This window comes from Microcaecilia unicolor, chromosome 8, assembly GCF_901765095.1.
Source record: "Microcaecilia unicolor chromosome 8, aMicUni1.1, whole genome shotgun sequence".
Taxonomy (NCBI): domain Eukaryota; kingdom Metazoa; phylum Chordata; class Amphibia; order Gymnophiona; family Siphonopidae; genus Microcaecilia; species Microcaecilia unicolor.
The window spans coordinates 61604868-61621129 of record NC_044038.1 but is presented as its reverse complement, the minus strand read 5'-3'; the positions used below and the strand labels follow the sequence as shown (position 1 = coordinate 61621129).

The following is a 16262-nucleotide window of genomic DNA, read 5'->3' as shown; positions in this document are numbered from 1 at the left end:
CATACAGGATTCCTTTGTGTGTATCCCACACATATTTGAATTTTGTTACTGTTTTTATCTCCACCACCTCCTGAGGGAGGACATTCCAAGTATCTACCACCCTCTAACCCTTACTCATCTAAAAAATGTCTTGTCCCCCAGTTTTACTGTATTGTCTATTTTTTCTTCCATTTGTATCTTTGCTTTCCAGTATCTCTTGGCTTTTCAAGGTATTGTTGCTTGTCTTTTTCTTTCTGCAATCTTTTGTAATTTATGAAGTCTAACCTTTTACCTTTTCAGCCATTACTTTTCAGAACCAAAGTAGCCTTCTTTTCCTCTTGTGTTTATTGCCCTTAAAATAGCTCCTTTCAGTTTTGTCCATTGCTTTTTTCTTTCCCAGCTGTTCTCATCCATCTAATAACTCTTTGAGGTATTCTCTCCTCTTGAAACAATTTTGAACATATCCTCTCCACGTGTGTCTTAATTTTGAACCACACCATCTGGTGATCAGTAGATGTCAAACAATCATCCATTATAACATCAGAAATAATCTCCCCATACATAATGTGAAGATGAGGCTATTATAAAGCAGGGGCGTAGCCAGCCTTCCGTGGGAGAGGGGTCCAGAGCCCGGGGGGAGGGGGCACATTTTAGCCCTCCCCCGGCGCCGCCCCCCCACCGCCGACATTGCCGCCCCCCCTCCCGCCGCGAACCCGCCGCCGCTGCAGCCTACCTTTACTTTTGCTGGCGGGGGATCCCACTCCCCGCCAGCCGACGTCTTCTTCTTAGTCGCTTCCCGCTCTTCAATTTGTTTGCTGACGTCCTGCACGTTGTACGTGCAGGACGTCAGACTCAGAGAACAGTTCTGTTCTCTGAGTCTGACGTCCTGCACGTACTCTGAGTCTGACGTCCTGCACGTACAATTACGTGCAGGACGTCAGCAAACAAATTGAAGTGCAGGAAGGACTGAGAAGACGTCGGCTGGCGGGGAGTGGGATCCCCCGCCAGCAAAAGTAAAGGTAGGCGGCGGCGGGGGCGGGTTCGCCGGGAGGGGGGTCCTGGGGTGAATCTGCGGGGGCCCCGGCCCCCTCAGGCCCCACGTAGCTACGCCACTGTTATAAAGATGAAGCTCCCACCTTAGGATCCCAGGTCCCTCTTTCACTCAGGGTGAGCTGGTTCTCAGTATGCAGATTTTATGAAAAGTAGGCTACTACCCCTTTCTGCTCAGGGTGACCTGCTTCTCAAACGGCAACATAGTCAGGTCTCGCCAACAGGATATTTCTCATACAAATCTTTTATTCCCGCTTCCTGGGGCACACCTCTTCCAGCTTAAAACACTTTTACAAGCTTAAACAGTTCTTCCAGCTTAAATATTTCTTCCCACTCAGTTCAATCTTCCAGCTTAAGCACCTGGACACACAGTCCTTCCTTGTAACACACAGTTCTTATACCTGACACTCTAGGGCCTTCTTACCCCAGCCAGCTTCCTTGCTTTGCACACAGTTCACTAGCAGTCCAAAGGGCTCAGCCAGTACTTCTCATGGGGATCCTCCTGCTTCAGCTACCAGCTCCCTTCTGCAGCGGCTAGCTCTCCTTTCTCCCTCACACTCAGGTGGGGTATTAAGTGGTTAATGGCCAAACAGGACCCAGCCCATAACCTGCTGCACCTGTTTCTATCCCCAGGACTCTCCTCGGTCCTAGTGACCTCCTGCTATACATCCCCTTATTGAATCCCTTTAGTGACTCACCCAGCCGTTCTCCCTGGACATTTTAGGGGAACAGCGCCCTCTAGGGGCCTAACCAGGGTAGGACAGCCTCTTCCTTCTCACAATAAGCACTAAGTCTAGCAAGGATCCATCCTGTGTGGGTTCCATTACAATCTACTAGAACAGTTCTACCTGTAGGGAATTCAAGATCTTACTTCTAGATGATCCTGCAACCAGGACGCTTCAATCAACATCCGGCATATTGAAATCACCTATTCGTGTCACTTCTTCTTTCATGACTATCTTGTGAAAGTATTAAATTAAATCTTCGTCCACTTTTTCTGATTTTGAAGGAGGCCTGTATATCTCACCAATGTAAGTACGTTTTCCTAGCCACACTTCAATTGTTGGTGTTTTTGTACCTGTTGAAAGAAAACAGAAAAGGCCAGGGATGGACTGAGAGTGATATGGGCCCCCGGGTACTGAGGGTGATCTGGGCCCCCCGCCCAGTAGCCGTCTGACACCCCCTACCGCTGTGCTGCTGCCCCCTACCACTGCAGCTGACGCCCCTGCTGCCCCAGTCCTACCTGAAGGGCCTGTTGGTCTAGTGGTCTCTGTGGTGGTGGGGAGCATGTTCTTTCGGCCTGCTGTGCTGCTGCTATTTTCTCGCCTGCCGGCACTGCCGTGTTTTCAAAATGGCGGACAAGACTTCCTGTGATAGTCTCGCAGGTTTCAACAATCTCATGAGATTTCCACAGGGAGTCTCGGCCGCCATTTTTAAAATACAGCAGTGCCGAGCAGGGGGGAAAGCAGCAGCACAACGGGCAGGAAAGAACATGTTATCCCCTGCAGAGGCCACTAGATCACCAGCGGCGCTCCTTTAAAGGTAGGACCAGGGAGGGCTGTAGTGTGCGACGGGCATCCGGTTGCCCAAATGGTCAGTCCGCCCCTGGAAAAGGCTGTTCTCCAAGTTAAAAGGAAACAGCTATTTATTTTATGTGATATTTAACCACTTCCGATTCCCTGTGTGCTTATCTTACCTTGCTTATCTTATCTGTTCAGGCTTTACAACAAATATAAAAATAAAACGAAAAGAGAAAAGTTAATAGTACAGAATATCATTCATACTTTGATGTGTGACCTGTAGTAGAGCAATTTATTTAATTTTATAGTGGACACAAAAACAAAAAAATCTTGTTAGTGGTGAGGGCTTTCAAAAGCAATGGGAATTTCCAAACTCCAATCCGGCTACTATGCATGGGGATCCAAAGCACATGTACTTTATTGCCACATTAGGAGGTGGCATTCACTGGGGGAATGTTTAGTTCAGGGAAGAGAAACAACGCACATAGACTGGGTTTTCTAATCAACATATGTTATCAATGGGAAAAATACTTGCAGAAAAATAGACACAAATATATCCAGATGCTCTGTACCTGCAGCAGTTGTTAAAATGAAAGTATGTGTATATGTTAATATTGAAAGCCAATGTTTTTCATTTTCTCTCTCGCTCCCGTTCTTCCACCCCTACTCATTCCAATCTCGCATTTCTCTCTAGCTTCTCTTCTACGTTGTCTTTAAATTCATCACCATCGCCTGTTTTCCTGTCACCTCATATTCTCTCCTCTCCTCTTCACTGCCCTACCTGTCTTTTTCAGTTCCTTCAAATTAAGATACCTCTCCTTTTGTTTCATGGGGTCATTTTCTAATTTTCCCCTCCCACGTTTATCATAACTTTTTATATATTGCCTTTCCAGCTAAAAAAGTTGCCCAAGGCAGTTTACAACCTCAAATCAGTCTATAAATACAATATAAAACAAAATGCATGTGACTATAAAAACACACAAGAAATAATTGCATCTTCTCCAGCCCCATGCTCCCATGTTTTCAGAAGGCCCCAAGATTCTGCTGCAGCCTCAATGCCTTTGACATATTATTTCACAAGGAAGGATCCTCTCCATCTCCCCTTCTGGTTCCTCTCGGATTCTCGAGGCACAATAGTATGAACAGATTAGTGGTAGGCCAATAGGCCAGGGACACAGTGAGCATGTGCTTTGTCTCCTTGGCTGCCCTTCCCCAGGCTGTGCATTTATATTCAGAAGTATAGAGGAGTAGGAGGGGAAGCAGCTGCAGAGACTGGGAATGGATGCTTAATGCGTGCCTGTTGGCTCCCCACACCGCCAGCCTGCTGTGACTACTGCTGATTTGACTGCCAGGGAGGAAAGCCCTTTCAACATTGAAACATTTTGGTATGAATTTTACCAGTGGGATATCCTGTATTCAGGGAATGTCATTGCCTGTGCGTGTTCCCTTAGTTTATCATGTATGAAGTCATTTGCCAGTGGTTCCTGAGCATTCTCACCTGTTGCTCTTTTGCAGACATGCTCTGATCAAGAAACTCAGGCAGCTGAAGGACAGCGAGCCAGAGCTGGCCCAGCTTTTGCTTGATCAGGTAAGACAGATTATCTCTGTGCTCTATGTAAATAGTCAGGTCATTGGGTGCTAAGTTGAAATTACTACCTTTCTTTACATCATAAACTCCAGAGCTAGATCAGAGTGTGAGATGAGGAATGCTTGAAGCCTGCACGGATGGGGACATCTGCCGGTGCCCTGAATGTTTATCCTAAAGTTGTTTTTTTTTTTTTTTTTTTTGTATTAACCTTATCTCCTTGTCCATTTGTTGCCTTTCTGTCTTATTTTGGATAAATTGGTGGATTGTGCCAAAACTATGGTTTTCACCTAATGTGTGGTCACAGGCAGTACATGAGCCCTTCAGCAAGGCATCGCTGCACATGGGCTGGAAGGCGGGTGGTGAAGGAGTGGAGCATCACCACCTTGAGGGAGTTGTATCACTTTCATTGATACTGCAGGGCAGCTGACAGGTGAAGCAGACTTTCCAGACGCCTCCTGTGGTGGTACTGGAGCTGAACCCATGGGGAGTTGGCTGCTGTGAGTGAAGAGGCAGACATATGACAAGAAAAAGGGGTTTCTTAATATGGAACCTGCTGCTGTTAAAAAGAGAAATAATGATGAACACAATGCTTCTTCCTTCTTTCTTGCTCAATTTTGCTTTTTTTTTTTTTTTTTTGTCTTGAGTAGAAAGTCCTGAGCATGTCCAGAGGAGGTTACAAGCTCTGTAGAAAGCTATGCCTTTTGTAAAATAAGTATATAAGGACACCTTCAAATGCACATGTATTTACCTGAATGTACAGCGGGAGCACTGATTTCACAAAAAATTCACTTTCAAAAAAAGAGCAACATTACTCTGTGCTTTACACATCTAAGTGCTAATTTAGCCACACCAAACACAGCAAAGGTGACTAAAAGAATGATGAGACAATGTTCCAAAAAGATGTAAAAATTTATTAATCAACATTCAAGACTTAACACGAGCTGTGTTTCTGCCTATACGGCCTGCCTCAGGAGTCTACAAAGGATGTTTGTGTAGTAATGCAGCTTATGGAACAAAATGGAGCTCTTACTGTTATCCTTAACTGTTTCCCCTGAAGTCTTATCTCACCGGAAAGCATATAAGCCTCTACAGAAAAACTACTCTGAACACCTTGGATCAAACATAGTAACATAGTAAATGACGGCAGAAAAAGACCTGCATGGTCCATCCAATCTGCCCTACAAGATAAACTCATATGTGCTACTTTTTGTGTATACCTTACCTTGATTTGTACCTGTCCTTTTCAGGGCACAAACCGTGTAAGTTTGCCCAGCACTATCCCCGCCTCCCAGCCACCAGCCCCGCCTCCCACCACCGGCTCTGGCACCCAATCTCGGCTAAGCTCTTTAGGATCCATTCCTTCTGAACACTGAATCTATATAGGAAGTAAAAGACCAATTTAGCAACATACACATGTGTTTGCTGTCACTGATTTCACAAGACTGCATGTACAAGAAGAGCCTGTTAAGGAGCTCAGTGAAATAATATTTTAAAACATTTTTCAGATCATGGATGTTGCTGAGGGGAGCACAATTGCCCCTCGACCTGTGGTAGAGACCTCAGAACCAAATAACCAGGTGTAATTTGTTGGATTATTTGTAGTAAATAATTAGCAGATTTTAGTACACACAGCTTCAGCTTTAGAAATGTTAATTTCTTTCTTCATCTCTCTCTCATTCACCCCTGAATAATTCACTGCTGAGTCACTTTAAAGTTGAAGTAACAAAACATCTGTTTACTCACAGTTTGTAGTTAGATTATAATCAGACAGGCTTATATTTACATATTACTATACATTTGTATTATCAGCTCCTTCCATGTGCTTAGATGGTAATGGATGCTCACACCACCATAGATCCTCTCAGGTTAGGAGAGATCATGAGCTCCATGTGCTCCATGTGCTGCATGTGCTGCATCTAAACCCCCACAGGAAGTTGCATAGCTGTGTGACCTCTCTAAGTAATTCACATCAGAGGTCACAGAGTAATCACAGAGAAATAATAGGTGACAGGCAATGCATGTAAAATACAATTACATTCCAACATAATTGCTGATGGGGAAAGTGTATAATTGCTTCATTATTGTTTATTAGTATTTGCTAAAATTGCCTTTTTTACAGTGCAAATCAAGGTGGTTTACAATTTAAAAGTCATCAAGAAAGAACTCCATTAAAATAAAGAAAGTCAATTCACACACTCACAGAGCATTCAAATGTCAAAGTATCAACTACAAGTTTCCTCTGGTTAAATTCCTAAAAGGATTAAATCATTAGGTCCTTATGTCCTGCACTCCATTAAAAGGCAACATTAAAAGATGAGATTTTAGTCCTGTCTTAAATGTTTTAAGTGATGACTCTGAACAGAGAGAAAGGGGTAAACTGTTCCAGGGAAACAGAGCTAGAAAATAAAATGCACGTTTTCTAGTGCATTCCCAATAAGCCTGTGAGGGGCTGGGAAGGGAGTCTATGATCATTCACGGATCAGAGGTGTACAGGAGCATAAGGAATTATTAGGTAATCTAGAATTCCAGTGTGGAGAGTTTTGTGTGTAATTATAAGAATTTTAAATCAAATTCTGTATTCAATGTGTAAACAAATGAAGTGTTACAAAGAGAGGGGAAAAATGATCCCTCTGCTTGACCCGGCACAAGACACGAACTGCTGTGTTTTACAGTGTTTGAAATCTTTTTATTTCAGATTTAGAAATGCCAGCAAAAACAATGATACAATAATTCGAGATCCAGCAAAAGCATGGAATAGAGTATGTAACACATTTAAGGGAAATGAGATAGGATTTAATATACTACCTTTCTTTGGTTACAGTCAAAGCAGTTTACATATTATATACAGACTTATTTTGTACCTGGATCAGTGGAGGGTTAAGTGACTTGCCCAGAGTCACAAGGAGCTGCAGTAGGAATTGAACCTGGTCCTCCTGGTTCTCAGGCCACTGCACTAACCTTTAGGCTACTCCTCCACTTCATTTTGATCTAAATTTATGAAGAGCCATAAAGCCCGATGTGACAAAACGGTAGGTTTTAAACCTGTAAACTGTATTGATTATTTTTTGAAATGTATATCTGTGGTTTGGCCACTTTATGTTTAAAGCTGTTACAGAGAACTGACTGTTCCTTCTTTAGTGAACTCAAATAAGAGGTAACCTGCAGTGATATGGCCAGCTATTTTTAAAACTTTGTTGTTCTGGGCTCTGATTGGCCCAGGAGCTCAATTCATTTAGAATGTACTGGCTTTTTCTCCAGTCTCAGCTTGGAATTAGAGAGAGAAAGACTTCTTTACTGAGACCCTGTAAGCAGTTATATTCTGTCATCTGTGAGCAGCTACATTTCCTGTACTTCCCAGGTACTATGTAGATAGTAAACATATGTTTAGTTAGTTTTATAATTGTTCCATATAATTTTATTTATTTTTATTTATTTATTGCATTTGTACCCCACATTTTCCTTCCTAGTGGGTAGGTTCAATGTGGCTTACAGTTAGTAAAGAGAATAGCAGTTTGCAGGTTCAAAGGTATAGATGGAAAAGATGAGACGTGTTTTCTTTATGGGGATCAAATGTTCTGAGTATTCCGGTGTGTTTGAGTCAGGTCTAGTTCTCTTCTTTCTTTTTTTTTTTAATCATTCTTTTTGTTTGTTTTGAGGTTCATGATTGTACGAGTGTTTGATTAATTGCATGGTTGTGGGATCATCAGGAGGGTAGGTTGTTTTGTAGAAGTGGGCTTTCAGGTGTTTTCTGAATTGTAGGTAGTTCTTGTATTTTAGGTCTTTTGGGAGGGAGTTCTACTTTTTGGTGCATATGTAGGCGAAACTTGTTGCATAAAAAGTTTTATATTTTAGGCCTTGGCATTTAAGGAAGTGGAGTGTAAGGTAGGATCTTGTGTTCTTGTTTGTGTTGAGTTGTGGTAATATTAGTAGGTCTGTCATGTAAGCTGGGGCTAGGCCGAAAATTATTCTGTAGGCTAGTGTGCAGATCTTGAATGATATTTGATAGGTAGCCAGTGAAGTTTTTGAAGTAGAGGCCTTGTGCTTTCATTTTGAATTTGTTTTTTTTTTCCATTTATGAGTCTTGCTGCTGTGTTTTGCGCCATTTGCAGTTTCTTTAGCATTTGTTCTTTACATCCTGTGTATATTCTGTTGCAGTAGTAGTCTGCATGGGCTAGGACCATAATTTATAATTGTTTCATCTGTTTTTATGGTTCACTGTTCAATATTTTTTTATGATGGTAAACAATTTTATTGCCTTTGCTTGTCTGGACTGACTAAGAACCCTGGTGGGTTTATGTGTTGGGTTTGTGAGTGCTTTCCAGTAACTGTGGGACCACTGGGAGTGTGGCCCCAGTAACCTAGAAATCCCTGGGGAATAATTTGAGAGTGAGAGATGCCCAGAAGCGGTTGTGACCCAGTCGGTGGGAGGAGGGTGCTAGTGTAGAGCACAAATGACAGGTGCAGGAGGACCTGAGTTGTGCTGGGGATATACCCTCTTAAGTGGCCGCAGGGTAGCCCTAGGCAGGTGGCAGGCGGTTAGGCATTTTGTGACACCCGATCTCAACACTGAAGAGATGTGAGGGGAGAAATTGGTAGACCAAAGAGATAGTGGAGAGGCATGACCTGTAATCCAGCATGCAGTTGTTTTTATGAGTTTAGAACCAGATGATGAGCCTGCAGTCAGTCCGCAACTCTATCTAAGCAGATTTGCAGTCCCATTGGAAAATAGGAAACATATGCATAGTGGGACTGATATTCAGAACGCGAGAGTTAGACTGGCTTACTCCTGCGGTTGGCACTAAGCCCGGAAATTCAGTGCTGTGCCGTTTCCAGTTACTGGCGTTGAATATCTGGTTTATTTTTGGCTGGTTTGAAGATAACCGGCTAAGTCAATATTCAGACTTAGCTGGTTATCTTCAAACCGGCCAAAGATATACCAGATTTTCTATTTCTAAATATGGTCACTAAACCGGCTTTAAAAATTAGGTGATTGCTGGTTATATCGGCCAATATAATGACTATCTGCTAGTCGCTAACGGGATATTCAGCGAGGGATAGCCGGTTAAGTGTTATTTAACTGGTCAGCAGCCATTCTGGTCGGTTAAATAGCACTGAGTATTGAGTGGAGTGTGTTTAGATTTGCCCAAATGTTCAGAACATACCTCCTTAAGTTCTTTGAGTCCTGTGGCATCTAAATATGTAAATATGGCTTTTGTACAAGTTGGAGTAGGAACTCATCTGTATTATAAATGCCTGCATCATCTAACAGCCTCAAATGTAGCAACTAAGCACAGCACCTGTGGGGCTCAGACTCAGAAGAATGGAAAAAATTAAGTATATATCACTTTTATTCCAAAATATAAAAATATTTTTAAAACTGGTAGCAGCAGTTAGTTTTTTCTTTAGTCTACTTTTATTTCCTTCCACAAAATGGAGCAGGAAGTGAATAAATGGTGGAATACATCTTGCATTGGTGCTTTAATTAGATTAAATAGGTCATTTTAGAACAGTTGAGTAGCATTTACACATGTACATTTTTGTTTGGTTATATTCCACCTTGGATCAAGGCAGATTACAACACAATGACATACCAATTTTATAATGCCACTATCTGTAGTCTGAGTGGTTTCCTACAGCCTATTTTGTTTTCATTGACCAGTATAGCTACAAATCTCCTTTTATATATATATATATATATATATATATATATATATACACACTAATAAAAAAAAGGCCCGTTTCTGACAGAAATGAAACGGGCGCTAGCAAGGTTTTCCCCGGAGTGTGTATGTTTGAGAGAGAGAGTGTGTGTGTGTCAGAGAGAGAATGAGAGAGAGACAGAGTGTGTGTGTGTGTGAGAAACAGAGTGTGAGAGAGACAGTGGCTGTTTGTGTGGCTGTGTGTGTGTGAGAGATAAGAGTGTGATAGAGAATGTGTCAGAGAGAGTGTATGTGAGAGACAGTGAGGTTTGCCCCCCCCCCTCCCCACCCCCACCTCTCTGGTCTCAGGACCCCCTCCCCACCTCCCTCTCCCGCTGCCCCCCCCCTGCAGCCACCCATGTCCAGCGACCCTCCCCCTGCCCCCCCTCCAGCCACCCATGTCCAACGACCCGCTGCCACTACAAAAAGAAAAAAAGCAATAAATGTTTTTAAACACCAAGCGCGGCACCGCAGACAGCCATCAGGCATTGGCTGTCTGCTCTGCAGCTGCTCCTCCTCTCACTTCGCTGCGCTCCTCCGGGGTCTTACTCCAGGGGCAGTGACGTGGAGGCGAGAGGAGGAGCGGCTGCAAAGCCAACAGCCAATGCCTGATGGCTGTGTGCGGTGCCGTGCTTGATGTTTAAAAACATTCATGGTTTTTTTTTTCTTTTTGTAGCGGGCGCTGCTGCTCAACAGGAGAAGCAGCAGCGGCCAGACAGCGTTACCAGTGGCAGCTATGGGTGGCAAGGGGGTTGATGTGTTTTGGGAGGGGGGTGTTTGATGTGCCGGGGGGGGGGGGCTTGGGTGATGCGCTGAGGGGTGAAACATTTATGGCTTTTTTTCTTTTTGTAGCGGCTGCTGCTGCTCAACAGGTGAAGCAGCAGCGACAGGACAGCGTTACCACTGGCAGCTACAGGTGGCGAGGGAGTTGATGTGCTTGGGGGGGGGGGGGGGGGGGCTTGGGTGATGCGCCAAGGGGGTGTTTGAGTGGCGCACTCACAGCTGATTCCCAGGCAGGGGCAGGAGTAGGGAAACACGCGGAGCAACTTGCTCCACGTGTTTCCCTACTCCTCCCCCTGCCTGGGAATCAGCTGTGAGTGAAGTCAGCAATTCCAGGAGCCACGGACACAGGCAGCTACTTTAGAACGTTGGTGGTAAGAATTATTATATAGGATAATTTGGTTTACCATAGCTCAACAGTAATGGGCCATGTGACTGACCTTAATTTGTTTGCTGGATTTTGGGGGATTTAATATTATAGTTAGGATCTATTTCTTTATTATTAATCTCCAGCATACCAAGTCTAGGAGGCCTACTCACACCTGTACTCCAGGACTGCAAGAAATTATTGCACCTTATGTGTTAGCTGCCTTGGGGCCAATAACCAATCTTACCATAAACTCCTGCATGCATGCCACTCCCAGATCACAGGGTGTGCTGACACCTAAACCTCGTATATATATTCTAATACAGGACTGGCAGGTGCTAATCCATAGCGTTCTCTCCTATAGACCTACTCTGCAGTCACCATCTGGCTGCTGATTTTGATGTCTTTGTTTCTGTATCCCTCCTCTTCAGATCTATGAGAATGCCATGATTGCTGCAGGACTGAATGATGACCCAAGACCGATGGTGAGCCGCCTGAATGAACTTCTGACGAAAGCCCTGGAAAAGCACTGACTGCATGGATCTGCACCCCATCTCTGACGCTCTTCTCTTTGCTTTGTAGACTGGGATTGCTTCCTTGTATACTGTTAATCTGGAGTATCTGCCTTTGTTTTCAGGCTACAGTGAAGGAGGCACAAAGATCAGCTTCTAATGCTGCTGGACTTTTTCAGCCCAGTTTATTGGAGCCATAAGCCCAACTTTCTCTCTTGTTCGTAGAGCCTACTGCAGAGCTGTTGTATACCGAATCTAACAGCAAACCCATGTCTCAAGTGCAAATTTAAAATTGAGTTTTAAAATTCTGTCTTTAAAAATCAGTTCCAAGTGAGAGCATAGAGCACCTTAAAGACAACCTGGGCCTACTGTCTTCTAGCAACATACATGATCCCTGTGGAGTGAACTTAAACACAAGTGGCTCAATATTCAGCCAGCGGTGATCAGCATTTTGCTGACAGTTGCTGGTGTTAAACCTAGAAATTTAATGGCAGGCTATGTTCGGGTTCCAGCATTGAATTTCTAGGTTTGAGGAGCTGGCTAATGAATAGCCGATTAAGTGCTATATTCAGCACTTTACCAGCTCTAGGTTACCACATAAAGATGACTGACTTTTATGTGGTTAACTTTGCCAGTTAAGTGCTAAATATCAGTACTTAACCAGCCAAGTGCTGACTTTGCCCCTGGAAAGCCCACAAAATAGCTGAGTTTCTGTTCAGCGCTAAACGGTTATTTTCAGTGGTACTAACTGCTTACGTGGCACTGAAAATTAATGGTTAGCTCTGAACAGGTGATTTAACTGTCCAGGAGCTGTTTCTGGCCGGTTAAATCGTGTTGAAGGTTAAGCCCTACATGTTTTGCCCAGAGGGCCTTGTAGCTGAAAGCCTGAGCTAGTATGAGCCATGAGTGGGCTCATTGACATAGGACTGGAGCATCAACCACCATTGGTGTCTGTGCTTTAGGGCAATAGTTCAGCTCACCTGTTTAAAGGAGAATGTGCAGCACTGTTGGGCTGAGATAGCTTACACTGGTAAATGTAGGACATACACTTAAGGTCTGGCGCTCTGTGCAGAACATTGCACCGACCAGGAAAAAAAAAAAACATTTGTTTGCTGTTAAATAAATCATGAAGGGCTGCTCATTGCCATGTGTTCTGGTGCTTTCTGGCTGCCTTGCTGCTTTTCCAAACCTGGTCTTGCTTCAGCTTTTTTATGTTGTCACAAGCCTGTTTTAATTTTATTTTGCCAGGGCAGTCACTATTAGTTGGAAAATAATTCGTTAATAGTTTTTTTTACATATAGATGATTTGATGCCAAAAACATAAATCTTTGTAAGGTGTAACCACAGGAGAATCATTACATTACACTCTGAGCCAATTTCCAAGCACATTTTGATCCTTGCCTATACATATTAAACCCTGTGAACTCCAGTAGAAGATCTTTTGCACAACCCAAGTATAACAAAGTTGCATACCTGTAATGGGTTATATACTAGATTACAGCAGGTAAAGACCTGTACAGTTCATCCAGTTGCCTAACAAGATAAACTCATAGCATAAGGTATGATGTGATTCCTCCTATGTATACCTGATCTTGATTTGTCCATGCCATTTACAAGGCATAGACTGTAGAAGTCTGCCCAGCACTGTCCTTGTTCTAAAACTTCTGAAGTTGTCATTGAAGCCTCTGGAAGGCCCCACTCGAGTCCATACAAATCTGTTCAGCCATGATCAGGGCACAGTAGAAGTCTGCCCAGCACTGGCTTTTGTTCACAATTACTGGTGTTGCATCTAATCACCGTTAAGCTTCTTTTGATCCATTCCTTCTAAACAGGATTCCTTGATGTTTATCCTATGTATTTTTGAATTCCGTTACCGTTGTCATTACCACCTCCCGTGGGTAAGCATTCCAGGCATATACCATCTTCTTTGTGAAAAAATATTTCCTGACATTATTCATGAATCAGTCCCCCCTGCAACCTCAATTCATGTCCTCTAGTTCTACCACTTTCCTGTTTGCACATTAATACCTTTCAAATATATGAATGATTCTTTCCTTTGCATCAGCTGCGGATGAATCCAGAAACCAGTGGATTGTGTTTGTTTACCAGCAGATGGAGATAGAGATCACTGACTTGAAACCTCAGAAAGTCAGTATATCTCTGTCTCCAGCAGGCGGATGGATGGTCTTCCACTAGCTCTTGGATTCCTCTATTAGGGGAGCTCCTGGCCTAGGTGTCCTGGTCAGTGGAGCATGGGGGTGTTCTGGCTGTTTATTATATTTTCTTTTTAATGTAGGGGTCCTTTACTAAGGTGCGCTAACAAATTTACCCCCCACCACCACCTGTTTACAAAACCACACTAGCGGCTGTCGGTGTAGTAATGCTGACATAGCCCATGCACTTTGAACGGGCTGTGTTGACATTGACATGCAGCTTTGTAAACAGAGGGTTTAGCACATGCTAAATGACAAGATGCCTATAGGAATATAATGGGCATATTATTTAGCACATGCTAAATACATTACCACACCTTAGTATAAGGACCCCTTAATTTATTAAAAGAAAATTAAGGACCGTGTGCTGTCCAGTTACTGTGGGTTATTGTTACACATTATTTGTATTCCACAACAACCTATTTAGTTCAGTGCAGATTACAATTTTAAGAGGTTGAACACAAAATGTACAAGAATTACATTAGCGGATAAAGCAAAAAAAAAAAAAAAGTTTTAAGATGGTGATGAAAAATCATATAGTCTGTGGTTGTTTGAATATATACTGGCAGTGAGTTACAAATTGTTGATGCTTGGTAATACATAGACAAAGTAAAGATTCTATGAGATTTCACCCCTTTAACTGTCAGAAAGAGCAGCAACATAACATTTACCAATAGAGCTTTTATTTATTAGGATTTATTTTCTGCCTTATTTTAAGGAGTTCACTCAAGGCGGTGTACAGTAAGAAAAGATCAAACGAGCAGTAGGCAATTAGAGCAGTAAAAATATTCGAACAACAATACAAAGTATGGCATGGTATACTACTTGCACTGACAACACAATATGTACTAGAACATTATAATTGGTATTGAAGGGTAAGGCAAAGTTGTAACATATAGATGAGTAAGAAAAGTAGGAAGAATTAGAAAGTTTGAAGAAAGTTGCATGTGAGGACGGAGAGATGGTTAAATATTATCTCAGCTAGGGTATGAGTGGTATGGAAAAGAATTGCTCAGTCAGATGGGCCCGAACCAGTCAAGATTTAAAAAAATGATGGTACACAATTTAAATTAGGACCTTGCTTTGATTAGAGTCCAATGCAACTCCACAAGCAGTGGAGTCATCAAATCAAACTTAGAGGCTGAGGAGATCAACCGAGCTACCACAGGACTAAAGCTTGGACAGAGGCGCAAACCAGTCCTGTGGTTTGATGAACTAAAAACGGTTAAAACTCACTGTAGAAGTCTAGAACGAGTATGGGGGAAAAAATGAAGCAAAGCCGCATGGAGTGAAGCTCAAAATAGATACAGAATCAAAATTAGACAGGCTAAAAAGAAATTCTACAAATAACAAGTAGGCTCAGACTACAAAGAAACTATACAAACTTCTAAATAATCATCTGAACACAAAACCCTTGGCAATAACAAACAAAGATGCCCCGTCAGCAAATGATCTTGCCAAATTCTTTGAAGAAAAGATCCTCAAACTTAGGAAAAGCCTAATACAAGTCGACACAAACTTCAAATCTCTCATAGATGAACTAGATCACCTGCCAGAAGAAGCCCCAGCAGACAGGACAGGGACCACCTTCACACAACTCACAAATGAGACAGTAGTACAAACGTTAAGAAAATTCTCTGCCTACTGCATGCTAGACACATGTCCCAACTATGTACTAAAGGTTGCCCCAGCCCAATTCATAGCCCAACTACATGTTCCAGGAAGGCCACTTCCTGCAGATAAAGGGAAACACTGCTCACACCAATCCCAAAGGACGCAAGAAAAACATCACCGACACCTTGAACTACAGGCCAGTAACATCCATATCTCTAACGACTAAAATGATGGAAGGTATAGTGGCCAACCAACTGGGATACAAATGCTACAAATAAACTGAATATATTAACAAATTCTCCATATTACATGCATCCCAATCAGGCTTTCAGACCCTGAAACAATGCTGATTACACTATTGGCTAACTTCAAAAAGGAAATCTCAAACAGAAAGAACATCCTCCTACAATTTGACAAGTCAAGCGCGTTTGACAAGGTCAACCATCAAATCCCCAAAAGAATACTTGATAAAATTGGCATTGGAGCAAAGGTTCTTGACTGGTTCCTACGTTTCCGGACTGAAAGATCCTATCAAGTGAAGACAATTTCCTCTCTCTCTCCCCCATGGAAAGTGGGGGGCCACAGGGCTTGCTGTTTTCACCAATATTTTTCAATCTGATGATGGCCCCCCCCTTGCCCAAACATCCAGTCAAGGCTTCAACCCCCTCATCTACACCAATGACGTGTCAATTTACATCCCCTTCAAAAAGAATCTGCATGAAATTACAACCGGGATAAACATAATGGAATCCTGGAACATAATGGAATCAAGCTTAAACTGAACAAGGAAAAACACTGCCTGATACATCATCACACAACACCAAACACTTCCCAAACATCAATGCCAAGGGCACATCCCTCCCAATATCTGACAACTTAAAAATCCTAGGAGTCACCATTGACTGCTATCTAGCCTTCGATAAATCTCAAATACTACGAA

General features: G+C 42.8%; 1 protein-coding gene across 1 annotated transcript in view; it reads left to right on the top strand.

Moving 5' to 3' along the window:
• TRAP1 (TNF receptor associated protein 1) overlaps positions 1-12638 on the top strand; it is a 186329-nt gene extending 173691 nt beyond the window's left edge. The window contains exons 17-18 of the mRNA XM_030211743.1: positions 4065-4137; positions 11415-12638. Of these exons, the coding sequence (XP_030067603.1) occupies positions 4065-4137; positions 11415-11516 (175 nt within the window). The 3' untranslated portion in view covers positions 11517-12638. The remainder of the gene's footprint in view (positions 1-4064; positions 4138-11414) is intronic.
• Positions 12639-16262: the final 3624 nt, after the last annotated feature.